This window comes from Nymphaea colorata, chromosome 2 (genome assembly GCF_008831285.2).
Source record: "Nymphaea colorata isolate Beijing-Zhang1983 chromosome 2, ASM883128v2, whole genome shotgun sequence".
NCBI classification, from domain to species: domain Eukaryota; kingdom Viridiplantae; phylum Streptophyta; class Magnoliopsida; order Nymphaeales; family Nymphaeaceae; genus Nymphaea; species Nymphaea colorata.
The window spans coordinates 16,434,012-16,455,123 of record NC_045139.1 but is presented as its reverse complement, the minus strand read 5'-3'; the positions used below and the strand labels follow the sequence as shown (position 1 = coordinate 16,455,123).

Genomic DNA, 21,112 nt, shown 5'->3' with positions numbered 1-21,112 from the left:
AACTGAACCCCATTCACTTCAGATGATCCACATGACATGCATATGAACTGTACTTATCAGCAAACCCGCTTCCTGTTTCAGATAATCTATTTCGCGCTTCTGATTTACATCTCAATTCACACCAATTTCCCAAATCCAGTGTCTCCCTTATGTAACGTTTATTTAAAATTTTGGGATTCAGATTCATATATCATTTTCCTTGTCTTTTGAAAGCCATGAGTCTAAGATTCTCTGCTCATGTTTGAATCGGAAGCATGAGGGATCCAAGATGCCTAGGATGTCAATATATACGATTTGGACTTAATATCTGGCTGAACTGTTCAGAGAAAATCGATATGGAAAAAAATTAATATCCGATTAAGAAATCATATCAGATTCGGATATAAGAAATGACATTTGATTGGATTCAGATATACACAAATATCAGATTGAATTTAGATTCAGATTCGGATCTGATTTAGTTTTAAACAAATATCATATATTGACGCCCTTACATTTTGAAAACTGGTCAGATTTAGTGCAAAATTTGGATTCAAATGTGAATGTAAAATTAAGATACAGATTGGATTCAGATTGTGAAATCGGATTCTAGATTCAGATATGACTTGTCTTCATTCATATTTGAATCTGAACATCTGAATATCCAAAAAAGATGATCTGATTAAGAACATATATGATTTGAATCAGTTCCATTGACATCCTTACACTTGGGTGCTACTTCCTTTTGTTAGCAATTTAAAAAAAAAATTGTGCAGGGTGAAGAGGATACATGATGGTCATGAGTTCATAGATCCACAAGCAAGCTCTTCAAATATACACCTGACACGACACTGTGAACTGACAACCTGACTCTATTATGAATCTATGATCATGATATGGGTGGGTTTAAAAACTCATGGTTTTCCAAGCAGCAGATTTCACATCACCAATGTGTGAGAATTTGAAATCAAACCTCCACACTCATCTGAAATCCTCAAATCTCATGTGAGATTATACAAATTTGAGATCCAAGACATTCAAATGTACCTTTCGTGTAGTTGGTTGCTCTTTTTTGTTCATGCATCGACCAGTGTTTGGAGGTTTAAGCTCCAACATTGAAGCCGGAAGAATTTCATTCCTCCTTCGCTAAAGAAGTGGGCTTTTCTGCTATTAACAGCAAGACATCATTGGTTGGGGTGCATGGCCTGGTCGTCGCTGATGGAACTCTATTGTCACAGTCGCCTCCATTAAAGCATCTCTGTGAAATCAAAGGCAGAACCTTCCAAGAAAGGCCATGATTTCAATTCTTAGGCCAATTATCAGACTAGAAATCTACCTAACCTGCTTTCCTGCGTAGGTGCACGCATACACACACACACACACACAAAAGAGCTCTCATACACAGAAGGATATAAAAGATGATACAACCACAAGCAATGCCAACCCAAACGTCCATTTCAATCGTACAGTGGACCACCCATGGGTTATAGACCAGAATCTTGCCCACAAAGTCGATCAATCAATCAATCTTCTCTCCCTCTCTCTCTCTCTCTCTACACGATATTTTTTCCAGTAGATCAAAACAGTCCAGATGATTATATCGCGGTTGACTTATCTACATACTATGAAGTAAAGCAACTTAGATATAAAGACAAAATGATGACGAGATAGAAGGGTGAAGGAAACTCGTCCCGTTACCCCAAACACGTGGTGCCAATGATCAAGGAAACAAGCTTGAACATCAACGGTCACTCGATTTAATGCGTGCTCTGCAATGCACAGACCGAGACAGGGGCTACCACATGGCCCAGTTCTCGTGTTAACTCTTAGGAGAGCAAGTAAATGAAATGTACCAGTGCCGCTGGGAAATGTGTACATTCTTCACAAGCATCTGAGATGTCCAAAGTGCATCATTGTGAGAATATATGATGCAAAAAACCTGCCTTGGAAATATATAGAAAGCGTTTGACATGTAACAAGTCCTGAGAACACCAAGAAGATCAAGCTTGTTGGACTTGTTTTCCAATTCAAATAAAAACTATCGGGGTCGAGTGCTTATCTTAGATTTTAAACAACCACATTGGAGTGAAAAGAATAACAGTAAAGAGAGACAGACAAATGCAATATCCTACCAGATCTGACATGAATAGTGATCAAGACATGTGGGTTGTATACAACACTTATTTGATCCCGTGTGAGGGCAACATGTACGGACTTGAAGAATCCACTAGAGAATGAGCAAAGAAGAACAAATGCTATAATATCTCAGAAATTTGATCTGCTTCCCACTCATGAGGTTGACAGCTTATATAGATATAACAGATGTGATATCTAACAAGTACCATACAAACAAAGTTGTGTTCCATTCGATCTATCCCCAAGAACAGGAGAGAATGTAACTGGCAGCATCTGTTAGCATGCATGTGCTTACACCCACTTCACATGAAAACTGTACTTCATTAAGTTGGTTCGAGGTACGTAGATAAGCAAGTGCAACTAGGAGATGTCAGCTAGTTTGTACTTTATACATGCGTGGGCACATCAGGTCTGCGTGGGGCGAACACCATGGATTAACTTTCACTAGGAAGAACATCAAAGAAATGGTAAACCTCGTCTTCATCCAGAGCACCTACTTCTGTTCCACAAACTGAGCAGCACACTGGCCTCAACGGAGCAACTTTAGATTGGTCACCAGTGACCTTGCCACGGTCTTCAGAGATAACCCTCGGCACCATCTTCCTCTGCCGCTTTCTTGACGATGGCCGTAATATATCACTGCTTTCAATTTTACAGTTGACAACAAACATGGCCCTGTATTGTGTACAATATTTTTCATGCCTACATGACCAGAAAGTAACGAAAAAAAAAAGTGTAAGACAGAGATCTGGAGCACAAAGAAAAAATTACAGTTTGTGAAATTCTATATGTCAGCAGAAACTTTAGCACTTGTATGTCAGTATCCCACCCACTCTAATTAAAGGTGGTGGGACATCGAGAACAGTGTAAGCACAACATAGTGCAGACCAAAGCAACCCAAGAGTGTCAAAATGGTGAAATCTTTAAACCTAACCAACCCCATCAAGGTGTACTGTGTTGATTAGGAAAAGGAAACAAAGAAGAGAGAAAAATAAAAATGATCAGGTGCAGGAAAGTTAGGTGGTAATATAGCATTTCATATACTTTGATATTTTGAGATCTAACAGCTGTTTGTATACTCATCCACACATGCAAACAAAGACTGGTACCATTTTGCAGTCATACTTGAAAAATTTTCTGAAGTGTATCATGCACAATAATCTATCACTAAACAATCTCATGAGCTTTGTTTTGCAGATAGGATAGAGGTCAATCTTGTTTCTTGAGCCTCCATGAACACTAACAAGGTTCTCCTTTACGTTACTACTTCAAAAAAATCCGTTCCTTTTGGATTCACTTCATTTCATTTCTTGTATTATCTATTTAGTTTTTCTTCATTGAATTTTGCTTTATACTTATATTTTCCCAGTAGTTTCTTTCTAATGAAAGAAGGTCAAAATGCACATACAGGATAGAAAGGAAAAATAGGCCATGCTCGTCAGCCATGTGCCTACTATGCATCAGTTATATTAGGTAGTTCATACCACCGGTATATCACACTTTGATGACAGATTTTTGGAAGTTCAGTGTTTCAATATTAGCATATCACTTCATGGAGTTAAGATCCAAACTATCAAATAAAGAAGCTTATTGAATATTGAGGAAACATTGCAAATGCAATTTCTTCATTAGAAAGCTAATTTTGACCATGAAATGATGGGAATTGATTGAACTTGAAGTCGCTGGATATAAGATTGAACAGCGAGGACAATAGTATGACCCAAACTGTAGAAATTGTCATTTAGGGAACCAAGTGCGCATATGTATTCAGTTTCCATGTTAGAAAATATAAAAATTACCTAATGGCTGACGTGTAAGTTAGGAGCAGACGGCCATGGAGGTGTTAAAGAGACATCGTAACCAATCATCAGCTACACATGTAAGGTTACAAGTAAATGAAAAGGGTAGAAAAGTGATAGGTGAAGCAGACATAATGTTTTCAATAATATTACATAGTGAAGAAATAGGATTCAGTAAACCCAGTGTGAATGTTTTCAATAATATTACATAGTGAAGAAATAGGATTCAGTAAAACCATTGTGAAGCAGGAAGAGAATAGAACAGGTGAAGCAAATTTTAGAAAGATGAAGTGGGTTTTCTGGCAACAAAGATCCTATAAACACATTATATAATAAACTTGTGCAAGATTGCATTCTCAGAACTCAAAAGGACAAAAATTCCGCTAAATTTTAAATGCTCTACGAGAACTTCAGTGTCTGGATCATCCAGCAAATTATCATCATTACCAAATTAAACAGTTAAAGATTGATGGCACTCCACGAACAAATTCAACCAACCAGCAACCAAGTACTCAGATACCTCTGACAATCCAGACAAAGAGTGGTGAAGCAAGCAGGGCAGCTCAGGATGGCATCGGAAGTACGCCCACTTCGTTTCTTCTGAACCCACAATTCATCCTTATCATCAAGACTCGGGTTATAAAACTCTGGTTTGATCGAGTAGTCGATTTCGTCGTCATCGGAAACTGACACCCACAAAATCAATTTTCCAATTCCGATCAGAAACATGCCAATTCGAAGATAAATGAAATCAGATAAGCAGAAACCACATCAAAGTCCTGCCCAATATAATTTCATTTCTTAACTAGAAGAAGTTAGCCCCATCCACATAAAATCCGTTCACTACATAAAAAAAAACGCAGCAAAAAATTCACGGGGAGATGATTAATGAGGATGTTGGACAGACTACCATTTTAGAATCGACAAACATAAGGGAAGACAGGTTTCCTTGGGCTCTACGACCGTCATAATATGCAAAACACTAACGGCACCACCATGTTTAAAGTTTCCTCTAAATATGTGTGTGTGTGAGAGAGAGAGAGAGTACCGAATGGTTCTTCGTCGCTTGGGCTGGCCATGGATGGTGCACCAGCAACAGAGTGACTCCCCTCCATCTCTTCCGAGAAGAATGCCCTTCACTCCTATTCCAGTATTCCTCTCCCACACAAGGACTCAGGCTAAGTGGATCTGGGTCGTGGATCCATCAACGACGTTTCCGATGAATTTGACGTGTCCGATGAAGATTGGCAGAGGGCTGACGTCGGGCTAAACTTTGTATATGCACACTCAAATGCCACAACAAAGTAGGTTGTGGATCAAACCCCGAAGAATGCATTAGATCTCATTCTTATATAGGAGCGTTTGGTAATGAAAACACATGTTTTCTTTTGAGCGGATTGAAGAGACATTAATAATATGTTACCATTGCTTCTCTTTTTCTTTTGCATTTAATTTATGAGATAATAACAATGTATTACTATTGAAGTTGAAAATTAGATTTTTGGCAAGACAGCCAATGGTAAAAATTTCAAACCAAATCCAATCCATTTAAATTCGTATTATTTATTATTGTGAAACCCAGATTATTTTCCTAAAAGTTACCTCATTGTCTTCAATTTGTTTCCTCTTTGACCTCTCTCTTAAATCTAAAGTATACGTTTTTTCAGCTTGAGAATAGAAGCACTATAGAGAGGACGACTTTCTCGAATTAAATCTAAAGAGCGCAACAGAAATTTTTAGTTAAAGGGCAGGAAGCGACGACTTGAGGGACGGGCAGCAAGGCACGGCTAAGATACTTATGACAGATTTATAATCGAACAAAAACTTGAAAAGGCTGGGACCTAGGTCCAGTGAGTGCAACTCATATGACTGGACTTGGTCTTTAGAACTCATGCGGTTGTGTTGCCTACACACGTTCTACAAGAAGAACATTGCATTATTGAACACATATTTTTAAAATCTATATTCCGATCAACACCATCTTCTGTTTCAATAAATATTATTTACATATAATAATGAGGCTGCATATAGGCTGGTACGGCCATTTGCCTAAACTATCCCACAAATATTCATGATTTTACATATACATCCCTCAACAATTTGCACATTTCTATATATATAGGTGCCTTTAAGAAGCTAAAATTGTTTTAATCAGTGCCCGTAGCCCATAATTTATCGCTCCTCCACTATTTACATATAAATCTTATCGTTAGTTCAATAATCAAAGGCTAGACATAATCATATAATGTGCACCGTAATAAGAATAGTGCTTTTGAAGCATTTGTTAGAGGAATGTGTGTTCCAAGAATATAATGTTCTTCTAAAACTGTGATTGATGATGAAAAGTCGCTGCCACACTGCCCTTTATCATATATATTAAGTCTACGATACAAGAAAAAGTCGTGCCTTCACAGGTTATTGTCCACCTGTTTGAGCTATGCCCGTCTTTTTCATTTTGACAAGGTGACCGAGTAACTAATACTTGATCCCAATGACTTGAAAAGTATATTCTGACAAAATTATACAAAAGGTCAGTGGCAACTGGCTGCTAGCGAGTGCAGGCCCCACCCATGGGACTAGGCTTAATCGGTGTTTTCAATAAATTAAAACCAATCAGCAGTATCGTTTGGAAGAGTTGACAAAATGAATAAGCCAAAGAGAGGCAACTGATTAACGGATTTCGGACGACGATAACAATGGGATGATTATAAGAATATTACGTACGGACATTTCCCTTCAAAATAATTAAAACTTTCAAGAAAATCAAGCAGGGTAACCATTTAAAGCAACTATAAAAGATCGAACTTTTGTATAATTTTCGCATTTCAATTCGAATTGGAGCTCTTTATGGAGCAGCTTGTACCCATTTCACAGGGAACAGATCCAACCCGAGTCAGTCTACGTATCAAGCACCAACCAAGTGCAGTACTCGATGTTGGGCGGCCACCAACTGGGCTCGATGCTGTCCAGGGACAGATGACCGCCACCAGACCAAAAGGGTCTCACCTTTCTTCCGTCATCGCGGAATGTTGCGCTGGTTCCGCTTGGCCATTGGTATCGGCCTCCGGCCTCCTCGCCGGCCCGTAGCCCGCAATGGGTGGAGCCTCAGCTGGGCGGCGGAAAGCGCCGTGGCGGAACAAGAGGAGGAAGAGATGTGCTCCTCCTTCTTGCAGGCATGCGTGCAGGACGCCCTTGTGGACGAGGGGAGAGCCGTCCATGCCAGGATCGCGAAGACCCACTTCGCCTCCACCTTCCTTCTCAACCATTTGCTGAACATGTACGCCAAGTGCGGCTGTTTGGCCGATGCCCACAAAGTGTTGGATGAAATGCCTGATCGGAACGTCGTCTCGTGGTCGGCCATGATCGCCGGCTACGTGCAGTGCGGCGACCCTGAGTCGGCGCTGTCGCTCTTCGTCGGCATGCAGAGGGACGGGATCGCGCCTAACCACTTCACTCTTGTTAGTGCACTCAATGCCTGCACCTTTTCCAATCTGCCGTCCCTTGCAAAGCAAATTTACGTTCGTGTCGTGCAGCTTGGGTTCGAATCGAATGTGTTTCTCATTAATGCATTTATCACTGCTCTTGTTCGGCAAGGAAATTTAAGGGAAGCCGAGGAACTCTTCGACAAAGCAGATGTGAGAGACGTCGTCTCGTGGAATGCCATGATCACAGGCTACGTGCAGCTCGCGTGCTCTGAAGTTTGGAGGTTTTGGTGCCGAATGAGTCGTGAAGGTGCCAAGCCTGATCAGTTCACTTTTGCTAGCGTTCTTGCCGGTTTGGCTGCGACCGCCATGAGGGAACACGGGCTGCAAGTCCATGGGCAGCTTGTGAAGTCTGGTTACAGAAATGATACTTGTGTGGCAAATGCCCTTGTTGACATGTACTTGAAATCTGGTGACTTGAAAGAAGGGTTGGAAGCATTTGACGAGATGGATTATCGCAATGCTATCAGTTGGACAGAGATCATAGGCGGCTGCTTGCACCATGGACAGCCCAACAAGGCCCTTGAGCTCTTTGAAGAGATGAGGCTGGTAGGTGTCATGCCAAACAAGTTTACACTGGCAACTACAATAAATTCGTGTGCTAGTCTGGTTTCATTGGAGGAAGGGAAGAAGCTGCATGGATTGAGAATGAAGTTAGCGGATGAAGTTGATGACTGTGTGGATAATGCACTCATAGACATGTATGCAAAATGTGGATGCTTGGAGGATGCCTGCAGTGTTTTTCACGCAATGAGGGAATGCTCGGTTGTCTCATGGACTACTATAATAATGGGGTGTGCACAGAATGGGCGTGTTGATGAAGCAATTCAATTCTTTGACCTGATGTGTGCTAATGGCGTGAAGCCTAATCATATAACATATGTATGTGTCTTGTATGCCTGCAGCCAAGGGGGGTATGTGGAGAGAGGAATGCAGTATTTCTCTAAAATGAGACATGACCACCAAATTCAGCCTGAGGAGGATCACTATACCTGCATGGTCGACATGCTTGGCAGAGCTGGTCGTGTTGCAGAAGCAGAGGCTTTGATTCACAGTATGACTAATCTTCCGAGCACCTTGGTGTGGCAGACATTGCTTGGTGCCTGCCGTATGCATGGAGATCTGGAAGCCGGCAAAAGAGCAGCAGAACGTGCACTGGCATTAGACAAATGTGATCCTTCAACCTATGTTCTTTTATCTAACATCTATGCGGACCTTTGCAGTTGGGGTGACGTCCATAAGGTGAGAAAGATGATGAAGAACAGGGAAGTGAAGAAAAATCCTGGGTGCAGTTGGATTGAACTCAAGCATTCGAACGTTCCAAGAGTGCTACAGAACGCACGCTGGTCCATGCAGCCAGTGGGATTAAGGTGTATACACATAAGAGGACGCCAATGAGATATACCCTTCTTGTTCCGGAGTGTGGATCAAGTTACAACCGTCCTTCCAATAAGTGGATCCCCACTGCTCGTCAGGTGGCCTGTGATTTGAATCTCTACTCTAAAAAGACAATAGCTACAAGCCACTATAAATTTACCATTGAGATCTGCTTGAACAGCCTATATTTTACGCAGTGCGCCAAAAAATACCAGTTTTTTGGAACGGGCAAAGCTTGTCTGTTTGTGCAGTTGTCAGCTATCCCAAGACAAGCTAAGTTAGTCGAAATTGTATACCGATTCAAGTGATTACAGCAGTTCAACACTTCAAACTGTTCATAATGGCACCAAAGTGCGAAAGATTTTCATAAAAATGTTCACAAATTGTGTCTTTTGCTGAGGGATCAAGATGTTCACCTGTATGTGTGACGGTAGAACAAAACTGGGAGTTCTTGCTTAAGCAATGCATGTGACGGCTATTTTGCAGCAACTGGACTGTAATAACCTATCAGAGATATGGAGTTGGTAGTCTCCTGATCATTCATCCACATGGTTTATGCACAATAAAAATTTAATTTTCATTCAACAATAGCACAACTATGGCCTGCAACACATTGTTGATAATTAAACTCAAGATGATCGACAGTTGTATCAGAAGAAAGAATGGGAAAACAACACAATCTCATTCAGCTGGTGAGAGAAAAATCAGGTAGTACACTCAGGTGATTGAATCCTTTTGACAGCTACAAGAGAAGGATATCCATGGATTACGTTACTTTAACAGAAACCAGGAGATTGTCAATGTAATCCTTTAGTTTATCCTTTGTTATTGCACCTTCCATTCGACTTCCTGGAACTTCCTGCCCATTCTTGAAAAGAATGAAAGACGGCAAGCCAAAAACCTTATACTCTTGGATAAGTTGGGGATTCTGGTCATGATCGATCTTGACAACCTTTAATCTGCCCTTGTACTCCTGCAAAATTTCTCTCTCTTATGAAGCCGCATAGCCAGAAGCAACATGTTCAATGATGCGAAGTTTCTTTAAAAGATTATTGTGTGCATGCTTCTTAATGTTACTCACAATTGCAACAAGAATATCACTGATCATTCCCATTTCATCAAATTTAGCCACAAGATATTTAGCTTATCAACTAAAAGGAACTGAAACCAATGCAGTACACAAGAGAATTCACTAATTAGAAGCTCATGGAAATTGCAGTCACTTCCAAACCACCCTGCCTTCCCGCACAACACCACCACCTCCACCTCCCCCCCACCCCTCCACCCCCCACTCCTCCAACCACCAAACCAAGCCAACCAAAAACCCAACTTCGTGACTCAAACTCGCAACTGTTTCCATGTAGTTTAATAAAAACCGGTTCTTCTATCAGAATAACCGCAAAGTACAAGCAAAAAAAATAATAATGGAAAATTAATGGACTAGATCATGAGTGGAATTTGATAATCCAACATAACATAACTAATCGCCCTGCACTTCTCAGAGAAAACAAACGGCAAACATTTTATAGAAGTCATTGCCAAGTTTGAGAAGTCACTGCTACTTTTTGCCTCTACAGTCTTTTAGTGCATATTTAAGTCAACCATGTGAATCCGATTTGTCTTCAAATTTGGAGTAAGATAAGTAACCTGGAGAACTGAAATGTCACCAAAAGTAATTTGAAGGGTTATAGCTACACCAAGCAACCACACAAACCGTCTCAACGATTTTATAAAGGATATGGAAATCAACTAAGCGATGTTCCCATAGACTGATAAATGATGTGTTCTCTGAACAAACAACACCATCTCGACCTCGGATGATGATATCATCCAGCACCAAACCGATTCATATTTGAATGCTCGAGTCTTTGGCAATGACAAGCACGTGAATGAAAGAATTAGCATAAGTCTGATGCATGGAACACTGGAACCTGAGGCTATTTCATCAATAAAAGCTCAGATAGTCAGGACTCTGTAAAGGCTCAAATTCTGCCGAATACATCATAGAAATCAATGCAAATTGAGAGCAGTCAGGCTGAAAAAAATGGATGCACGTTAAACGGCACCTGAAGTTCTGATCGTGATGCTTCAATCAGCTAGTGCATCAAAATACGGATTTATACAGGCGACAACTGGTGGAAGAAATGGGCTGAAAATGAGCCAAGCTTCTAATGACGAGCATGGGATTCTTTAAGCTCAAACACTCAACAAATAATCTGTTATCCGTGCCTCAATCAAAAGTTTGACTAAAACCTACTTTAAGGTTTCACCACGTTTGATTAACGATATCTAACCTCGTCAATAAGATGCATGGACATCACACATAATGACTAGCATTCCTCATTTTCACTCGAATGTTTAGCGTTCCTCATTTTCACTAGTATCCAAATTTTTGTTCGCAATTCTCTGCTAACTGAAGTTCACCCTGTCCAAGTTCACGATATGCTCGAGCTGAGTTTTTTCTCCAATGGAAAACCACGGAAGCTCACAAGACACGACACCTCATTATCCAAATGAACGGAAATCAGAAAAAATTGACGCTCTGGATCGTACAAAGCAATTCTGAACTAAGAATCCCACAAATCGGAAAAACTTTTAGCTCTTATAAGCTCTCAGTTACCCCAAATCGGATAGTTCTCATACCTCCGAAGCCCAATGGACCGTCGACGACATGAGGCGGCACGGCCCGCACCAATCGGCCACGAACTCGACGAGGACCGGGAGGTCCGACCCTAAAACCTCCTCCGCGAACTCGCTCTCGCTCACACTAGCGACTCTGCAGACGACAGAATGGCGCCTCGGTCCCTCCCCGCCATATCCTCCGGCGCTGCTCTCGCCGAAGCTCCTCAACCCAAGGGGCGACGTCCCGAACGACCGACGCGAGGTGAGGGCGCACCTGGTCCTCGAACCACGAGAAAAACACGCCGGAGACGTCGTCTGGAAACCCAGTGATGGCGAGAAGTTCAAGGAATTCGGCGAGCGGCATATGTGAGTCAACATGATCGAAGCAAATCCCGGCGGCAACAACCCTAAAAAGCGTCGCCCGAATCCCTGACAGCAGGAGGAAGGAAGGAAGAGCAGGATCTTGCTGCCATTCGTGTTATAGAGAGAGAATGAAAGAGAAGGAGAGAGAAAGACAAGCGAAGCACCACCAAAGAGGCGTTGTGTGGTCAGGCGACGACGCGCTTCCAGAAAATAGATTATTCTGCTTTTTGAATTTCTGAATTAAAAAATCTCAGAACACAACAAAATCCAGAAATCTTACTCAAACGTAGATCGAAGTTAAGGGCTTTTCTAAACTCACTCCGAATTTCAAAATCTTGAGGTGCAACTAAGAGTTTAGAAAAATTGTTTTTGGAGAATTCAAGAACCATCAAATCGGCTTTGAATAAAACTCAATTTTCATAAAACCAGTTTTAGATGACATCAAGATTAGGTTTTACCGAAACCCAGTTTTGACAAAACATAATTTTCATGATGAGATGAGAAACCTACCTCAACTATGTTATTTTAGGTATTTAAAACTTAATTTTGCACTTTCCCCAAGTTTTTATCCTGTCATCCAAACCTACAAATCAAGTTGTAACTGGGTTTTTAACTTCGTTTTTAAAACTTAATTTTTTTTATAAAACCAGGTTTGTTGATCGTGTCATCTAGATGAGCCCCTTAATTTTCACAATGATCTTTTTTTATAGTGCCATATAAGTACAAAATAAATCTTAATACAAAAATAATATAACTCTTTGAGTGACTAAAGGAAAACAAATCTTGATTTTGGTCCAAGTTCAAGTCAATTAAAGCTGGAGTAAAGCAAAACCTGGTTCCTACATAGTCCAACAAATAGCCACTTTAACAATAAATATGATAGAGAAACTATAATATATATATATATATAAGGATGAATGGTTCATTTCACTCCTCTTAAAAGCGGCCACTGATCTCTTGGTTTTCACAAAGCATGTTTCGAGACCTTTTATGATCTATAAATAAAATTCACTAGAACTATAATATACTTCTCAATTTTAACGCGTAATATGTACGATATGTGCAGTTTCCATTTAACATGGGGTATCACAAAGAACGTGGAGGAGAGCGTGTAAACACAACCAACCTGCAGCTACAAATTATACATGCAATAGGGCCGGGGCATGGCCGTGGGTTGTGGACAGAAGCGGAGCCACACATTTATGGTTAAGGGGCACTAGTAATAAATTTTTAGAGGCATACGTACATGTGGGCAATTGCCCACACTTACCTTTGCCGCTTGGTGTGGAGCGTGCGGGTGGGGGTGCTGAAATAGTTTTAAAGAAGGTGAAAAAGGGCAACCATGATGGGCTTATCCCTTCATATATTTTATTTTATGTAATGTTTACATCAATCATTTTTCATTTATTCATATGCAATAAGGCTTTCTCATAATTTATGCACATTTAAATGTTCGGCAACGTTATGTCTGGGTACTGAACTTACTCTCAGGTCAATCAATTGCATTCGAAAATGGGTTTGAACACTCCATAAGACCTGGATTTATATACACCAACTGAGTTTTCTAGCAAGGTGAGTTTTCTAGCAAGGTTTACTAGTTTTGGTTTATCAGTTGAGTTATGGTAGTTTCCCCCTTTTAATCATTTTCGAGGGTATTTGGCTATAAGATTTCTTTGCCAGTGTTGCATGAATCTATCTGAGTCCAACATTAATAAGATGGACTTATGAAATACTAGTATTAAGTTAACAAAGTATTCATTTTGGCGGACACTAAAGTCTAGACTTGCATAGTTGATGCAAATATTTACACCCAGTAGAACAAAACAAAAAACTAACATTTTAATAATAATTGGCCAAATTCATTGGAGCAGTTGATAAATTATAGGCTTTTGAGTGAGCGGAAGAGATCTCATTCAATTGGAGTACATGGTTTACTTTGGTACCTTAATATGTCGACCTAGCTATATTTCACCTTATGAATTAATATGTAGGCCCCATTATATTTCAACTTAAAGAATTGGTGGATCTCTTAAAACATTCTGATTTTAGGTTTAGTTAGGACTTTGAAACATAAATAGATAGGACTTTGTAACATGATATCTTTTCATTTGCAAAATTTGGTGCATATATATATATATATATATATATATATTTCAGGTGAAAATGTAGCCGGTAAATCGAGGCCGGCACCGAGCAACGTCAAATGATTAAAAATAACCTTTCAAGGAAAGCGGCGGACGAAATGGGAATGACCGGTGGCAGCGAAGCGCAAAATTTACAGGCCGCCTGACCGTAGATGCCCCTCGCATATTTAAACCCACCCGCGAGTCGCCTCGACCTCTGCTGCGATCTTTCGCACCAAAATCAGCCTCTCTCTCTCTCTCTCTCTCTCTCTCTCTCTCTCTCTCTTTCTGTCCTCTTTCCTTCTTGTCGTTGATTATTTTTTCCGGCGATAGGAAGAAATTGTCGATGTCGTCCATCGCCGGTGCCACCTTCCCGGGGGCGGCGCAATCTTTCTGGTGCCATCAGTGCAGCGGCACGGTCACCATCACCCCTTCCCTCTCGGGCGAGCTTCTCTGCCCTAACTGCTACGGCGGTTTCGTCGAGGAGATCGACTCCGTCCCCAACCCTAACCCCAGCCCCGTTCCCCACCCCTTTGCTCAGAGCCCCTTCTTCTTCAATCTCCAAGAGCACTTCTCCTCCCCCGTGGCCACGGCCGGCATAGGCGGTGGAGGAGCGTCGCCATTCGCTGCGAGTCTTGCCGGCTTCCCGCTCGTATTCTCCTCCTCCGGGAGTATTGATCTGTCTGGCGAGATGTCCCCCAGATCCACCCCCTCCGGCCCGGACCCGGACGTCTTCAACCCCTTCCTCTTCCTCCAGAATTATCTCCAGAACCTGATCGCTGGTGGTGCAAACATCCAGTTCGTCCTTGAGAACCACCCCGGTGAGGGCGGGGGCATCCGATTGCCTGCTAACCTCGGCGATTACTTCATAGGCCCAGGTCTCGAGCAGCTTATCCAGCAGCTGGCGGAGAATGACCCTAATCGATATGGCACTCCTCCGGCGGCGAAGTCGGCGGTTGAGGCGTTGCCGGACATAACAATTACACAACAGCTCCTTAAAACGGATTTGGCGCAATGTGCTGTCTGCAAGGATGATTTCGAGATTGGTTCTGCGGCGAAGCAGATGCCTTGCAAGCACATATATCACGCTGATTGCATCCTTCCTTGGTTGGAGTTGCATAATTCTTGTCCCGTATGCCGATATGAGCTCCCGACCGATGATCCTGATTACGAACAAAGGACAAGGAGCGGGCAGACGCCGGCAACAGGTGGACCTGGATCTACGGGAGTATCTTCACAGCCAGGCACGCCAGGCACACCAGGTCGAAGGTTTAGGATATCTCTACCCTTGCCTTGGCCGTTTAGAAATTCTGGTTCGCAGGCAGAAACTAGCAACAGTGGTGAAGGAAGGAACACAGAGGGTGGTGGGAGTAGAAGTTCCGGTAATCGAGATATGAACTCAGAAACCAGGCAGGAGGACCTAGATTGATGATGAGAGGTATTATCAGTCAGTGGTCCAGTTTTCTAATTTTTTGATTTCATATTTACTATCAAGTTCCTTTCTTCGCTTTCATGTGGGTCGTTATATTCTTGATTTCTTTTTTCTTGGGTCGTGTATTCGTGAAAGTTCAATTGCTAGATTAAGAAGTTTGAAAGTCCAATTGTGTAGGTTCTTTGTGCTTGTTTATGTTATAAATTCATCCTTTGTGTGGTTCAAGAACGCTTACTTTAGGTCCATATGTGGGTGTCATAGGTTGGCGGTATGCCACATTAATGGTGGGTTGTCTATGGTTGTACAGGGCCAACGGAATTATCACCATTGCATTCTGTTGTGTAGGTTATAATTGACGGACAAATGTTCTCATTTTTTTCTCTCCATGTTTTTTCTTGTTTACGTCAATCTGGTGGGCTCCCTTGATGATTTGTCGGCACTCTATACAACTGGTTGGCCCGTTTGAGGCAGTGCACATGAATGCAATTCATATTGGTCACAGAAGAATTCTTTAATGTTAACAGGAGTATGGGGGTATGCCCCTAGATGTCAAAAAGTGGTTGTACCAATAGCATATAAGTTGTGACATCATGTCGATTTTGTTGCTTTCTAACATCTTGTGGAATGATAACTTGTTTGACCTGCAAACTTTATCTAAGATGTGTAGCTTTCATAATTGTCAGAATTTATTGTACAATTGAATTTCATCTGCATTGGTCTACTAGCCTTGGTGATTTTGCCTAATGCAGCTTGTGTGTGAAGAAAACTTGCAGGACATAATCAGCACGCTCTGCACTTTTATCAAATTCCGAGGATAGAAATAAAGTAGTATTTGTAAGGTTTGCCATTTTCATGGCTGGCAATTAAAACTAAACATGCTTTCTCTTTCACATTATTAGATACTGGATTTGTTTATTTGAACTGTTGTTAGCTTTCGCGATTCACTTGCTAGGAAGGGCCTAGAGTCCCATTTCTTTCACTGGTCTTGTTGACCAGATGATGGTCTGCCTTGATATGAAATTTTGAGTCTAGTTGCCAAGAAGGATCAAATGTTCGAGAAGTGAACTCCATCATTTCCTACAAGATCGTGTCTTTCGATGCATGCCCAATATTATAATCATAACCCCTCTAGGGTGAGTCCTCATATGCTTTTTCCTATGAAAACATAAATATATTTTATTGAGAAATATTTGCTCTAAACCTTATAGTTGGCTTTACCTTGAAAATAAGTGTATGTGCGCATGATTTTTTTGGTTTTTTGAAAGTTGAAAGCCTGTCAGCAAACAAGCTCATGTTATGGTTACAAGAAAGTTGATTCAATTTTCTTTTGTGTTCTTTCGTAGCTTCCACTTAGATAAATCTGAAGCTTAGAGGAATTTTGTCTTTCAGAGGTAGATGGCCATTTTTGAAATTTCTGAACTAGCCATGCACATTATTAAGAAATGTTCTTCAAGACTGAAAGCATGATGTGGCTGCCCCTCCTTTGATGATTTCTGTAATTTTGTGGAGACGACTAATGGTGAGTTGGGACTGGTCAAGAACGAGCTAGAAGAAAATTTTTCCTTTTAAGTTGTCAACATGAGAAGAGTAACAACCATTTCCAGAGCTGCATTCCTTTCCTTGTCTCGGTGCATGACGCGAAGAACATACTGTAAGGAGGGAAGGATTCTTGGCATCTTGTTCCAGCCAATCTGGGAATCATGATCCCTCAAAGAAAGAGTCTGAAAAACATGTTGCCAGTTAAGATGATTACCTTTCCAGCACATTGAAATCAACTGGCCATGTAACCACTATGTCACTTTAGGAAAAGCTTGCCATTGGTGTGGGGTAATCCTTGGTTCAATTTACAAGGCATTGTAGGTTTTCATCGAGACCTCCAATGCTTCCATGTAATGCTAGAAAGAAAAACAATATCCTGTTTCTTTACCATCCATCTTCTGGTTGCATCTTAAGTTTTAATTTCTTATTTTCCCAGCCGGCGAGTGGTCTGTGAGGAGAATATATACTGCATGAGAAAGTGGGTTGGACTTGGTTTAAGGGTTTTCCTTTTCTTTTTGTATTTTATCTAATACTCTATATATGTAACTGATCCAAGATCCTATCTGTTTAGACCTTCATGGGGCAGTGCAGATTAAGTCAAAAGTAGGATATCATGTCCAGTTCCCTCCTTTGTATTAATCCTCCCTTTTTAAATGTTCTGATATTTTTCACATGCCTTGAAGACCTTGCAAATCCTAATGGACAACATTTTATCTAAAGGCACAGCCATCGCCAATTATTTCATGTAAAGAGGAACCAGCATCATTTGATCACGATAGTTTTAAACTTAAAACTACTCAATCCTGTAGAATGATCATTTCGACTGCGTAGGTGAAGTTTGGATTTTCTTCCATTTCTGCACTACGGCTTGGTCAAGTAAGCTCTTTTTAAAACTTTTAGATAGCCTAAAGAAAAAGCTGGTAGGAAAGATGCTGGAGTTTCATGGACCTAATGTCAAGCTACAGCTGGATATAAATATCCAAGTCTGGAGACTGTCACCATTTTAATTTGCCACCTAGCCAATGCTTTTCCTATTATATGATGATGAAATTTTGGGATCCATGCCAGGATATGCAGTGGGAGACTCGTGAAGGGCAGCCAATGGAGCAGAGATTTTGGCTTTTAATATATATTTTGTTAAATCATTGTAAAAAAATACAGTTATTTGGTTATTCGTGAAGTTTTTGTTGGGTATTAATCAGGAAGCTTGTTTGTCTTGGAAAATTCTTGGGATTCAAAAGATAAATTAAATTAATTAAAATATGAGTACTATTGTTTTCTTACAAAAACATTGTAAAAGTTGGAAATATTTAATAATATGTTAATAGAAACCTCGAAAGAATTAAAATATATTAAAATTATTATAATGTAAAGTCATGTTGACATTTTTTTTTCAAAATACTGTGATTTGTTCAATTTTTAGATTTGTCATTATTTTACCTGTTTTTTATGCGTTTTGTTGAACACTCATCGATACTTTTTATAGTGTGTATACAATCACTTTAGGTTTGGTTCATGTATCTGTCTCAATCAACTGCAAAGGTGTCAACAAATCTCTATATGTATTTGGAATCGTCTTCCCCTAGAACAACATATCAATGGGAGATGTGATGGGGGAGAAATGACCTGATATCTCCGTTCCTGATTGATTTGAGCTGTGGTTCCGAGATGTTGGCTCTTTCGACTTTTGTCATTGCTTTAGCTAGTTCATCTTCATTTTTATCTCTCTACCAGTCCTCGAACTCTGGATGTTCCTTAATACCGCCATTGGGTACCACCAGATAACCAGAGGACAAATGGTTTAGCTAGTTCATCTGCAAAGAGAGAACACAATTTTAAATAGTCAACGCCAGCCAGCTTAGGAGCTATCATACAGAATATAGGGACAGCAAAATGGCATCATGTGGATATATTGGAGGGATTTATTGACAATTTTGAATTTCCAGATTGTGGTTGTTCTCTTCCAGTGTGGAGAAGCTTTATATTTTCTAGCATCTGTACTTGATTTGTATTTTATCTTTTGTTTCTTCTTTGTTTTGTATCACGGGACACCTTCCTTTTATGTTCTCTTTCTTAATGAATTTTGCTTTTATAAGATTCCTTTGAACAAGCGCGCTCATAGCGTTTGGTTTTCTCTGGGATACATGCTAATTTTCAAGTGTTATGATCTCTGAAGATTGTGGCAGAGATGTCCTTTGTATCACTGATTCACTATTTCTCCTTCTTTGGAGGACATGATTGCTTTTTTCCTTTATATTCTGTTACAATCCACACACTTATAGAAGCTGTTTGTAATTGTTTGCACTTTCAGGAGAAGCTTTTAATTATGAGAGTCTTTTTTCTCCTTAGGAGTAAGTCTCTGTTTTGTAAGAAAAACCCTGTAGGAGTAGTTTCTTTACTGGAAGTAGTTGCTAAACCTAGTTCGTATTTATACTTGTTTAAATCGATTAAATCAATAACAAAATTCCGCCGAAAAGTTAATTCTTTCATTTAAGCAAATATGTTTTCTTGTGAAGCCTTTGCCTGATTGTATTTCTTCGAGTTGAGCCAGTAGGTCTTCATGTTATCCAATCTTTCTTCTTCTTTTTTTTTTTGTTGGTTTACATATAAGTAAGCAAATTGGTTGGCTCCAAGGAAAACATATGATGCAATGCAGTGTGTGAGGCTTTGGATACTTTTGTTTATTAAATGATTTTGTTATACATGTGGTTACTGAAAAATCTATTTGTCTTAATTCATCATTGAGACTTCTGCCTCTTTCGACATATTTCAAGTATTCCTTTGGATGACTGAAGGATGTTACTGTTGCTTTTAATTGCTTGGTCTATAAACAAGTTAGCCTTTTATCTTAATTGCATGATCTATTGGTATTAAGACTGGTAGCCTGCGTGTGGAATTTCCTTTAGTATGGCTTATGATGTTAGTGGCTTCTTCATTGACTACTGCTCCTTTCATATTTACTCTCTACTTTTTTCAAAATTAAGATGAATACAAAATTGTCTAGCTAACGAGTTCATGGTAATTACGTGATCACACTATTAAGGCCAAGGGTTATTTCTCTTTGTTTAAGCTGCTTCTGCCTGTCAATCTAATGAGTTGATGGAAATTACAAGATCATATTATCAAGGGCTATTTCCTCTTCGTTTAATGTACTGCTGCCTTTTGTAGGAAAAGGGCTGGAGGGCGATCATATTTGATGTGGATGATGCTAGTATTGAATTTTGCATGGTTTTCCCTGTTTTATCATTTTTTTTAATTCATAGAGAGCATCATCAACGGCGAGATTGGCAAACATCAACTGTGAAGATCAATTTCTATTTCTTGAGTTACAGTGAATGTAATCCCTGAAGATCATTTTGTATTTGTTGAGTTAATGCTTTCCCCTCTCTTTATGGTGATACACTTGTGTCAATATCTATTATACATGAATTTTTAACAGTTAAATCTTGTATATGCAACAACCACCTCGTGTTATTTTCATTCGATTCTCAAGATGTTGACTTTTGGTAGTCTAATGATCGACCGTCTCCGGACCGGTGATCATATGTCATTTCACTTACCATTAGGTTTCTAGTTTGACTGTTAATCAATGCTGCTGTTGGTTAGAACCGTGAAGAAAGAAGTGCAGACAACCAGGTTTGCAAACTTCGAATCCCGTTGCGGTGTCTGATTTTTTAAGTCTGCTCATTTGAAATCTCTGCGTGGAGAAAAATGTTAGGTTGCTTTGCTTCATTCTTTTGAGAATCTAGTGAAGTCATTTGAGTGTTTGAACAAATTTGCTTCTTGAGTTCCTATTTTAGTCTTCGGCTGCTATTTTTGAGAATATATGAAGGTCTTCTAAGGACACCTACATCAATTTCTTGCTACAAAAAATTGTGAAAAAGATCGCTGTGCTGTGTTCAAAAAGAGAAACTACGTAAATCCTATTCATCGGGTTAGGTGGGTTATGCTTCAAATGGAAGGGCCCCAAGAGGCCGATCCTTGGGTGCTTTCTCTTTTTCTGCGTGAAGTGATGGATGCATTGGTTAAAGAAATTTAATGTTAGGATCAGTTACAAGCTTGCTGGAGTCGTGAATCACTGATGGTCTGGTGGAAGTCTGGCTGTCAAGCCAATTTGATTGTGATGTAACTATTTTGAATTGTAAACGATGAATCTGTGGCACTCTAATTAATGATGGGTATCTTGGTCTCTACTCAGGTCCCAAAAAGACTTGGGACCTTGTGGGTGGAGGGAAAGAGCTTCGGCTGTTTGGGGAGAAG

The 21,112-nt window shown here is 40.2% G+C and overlaps 4 protein-coding genes across 4 annotated transcripts; 2 read left to right on the top strand and 2 right to left on the bottom strand.

Annotated features, from left to right (window-relative positions):
- Positions 1 to 2,216: 2,216 nt before the first annotated feature.
- Positions 2,217 to 5,151, bottom strand: LOC116247163 (uncharacterized). The gene is made up of 3 exons (XM_031619160.2): positions 4,963 to 5,151; positions 4,435 to 4,600; positions 2,217 to 2,817 (listed from the first exon to the last, which is right to left on the bottom strand). The coding sequence occupies exons 1-3, from the start codon at positions 5,027 to 5,029 to the stop codon at positions 2,550 to 2,552; spliced, it is 501 nt and encodes a 166-aa protein (XP_031475020.1). The 5' UTR covers positions 5,030 to 5,151; the 3' UTR covers positions 2,217 to 2,549.
- A 1,527-nt stretch (positions 5,152 to 6,678) lies between these two features.
- LOC116248539 (pentatricopeptide repeat-containing protein At4g33170-like) lies at positions 6,679 to 9,175 on the top strand. The gene is made up of 2 exons (XM_050076300.1): positions 6,679 to 6,686; positions 6,789 to 9,175. The coding sequence occupies exon 2, from the start codon at positions 6,941 to 6,943 to the stop codon at positions 8,792 to 8,794; it is 1,854 nt and encodes a 617-aa protein (XP_049932257.1). The 5' UTR covers positions 6,679 to 6,686; positions 6,789 to 6,940; the 3' UTR covers positions 8,795 to 9,175.
- Positions 9,176 to 9,325: 150 nt separating this feature from the next.
- LOC116248540 (thioredoxin X, chloroplastic) lies at positions 9,326 to 11,943 on the bottom strand. The gene is made up of 2 exons (XM_031621388.2): positions 11,417 to 11,943; positions 9,326 to 9,746 (listed from the first exon to the last, which is right to left on the bottom strand). Exons 1-2 carry the CDS (start codon positions 11,771 to 11,773, stop codon positions 9,540 to 9,542), a joined length of 564 nt encoding a protein of 187 aa, XP_031477248.1. The 5' UTR covers positions 11,774 to 11,943; the 3' UTR covers positions 9,326 to 9,539.
- Positions 11,944 to 14,076: 2,133 nt separating this feature from the next.
- Positions 14,077 to 20,332, top strand: LOC116247814 (E3 ubiquitin-protein ligase RING1-like). The gene is made up of 2 exons (XM_031620148.2): positions 14,077 to 15,319; positions 20,021 to 20,332. The coding sequence occupies exon 1, from the start codon at positions 14,228 to 14,230 to the stop codon at positions 15,308 to 15,310; it is 1,083 nt and encodes a 360-aa protein (XP_031476008.1). The 5' UTR covers positions 14,077 to 14,227; the 3' UTR covers positions 15,311 to 15,319; positions 20,021 to 20,332.
- The last annotated feature ends 780 nt before the right edge of the window (positions 20,333 to 21,112 follow it).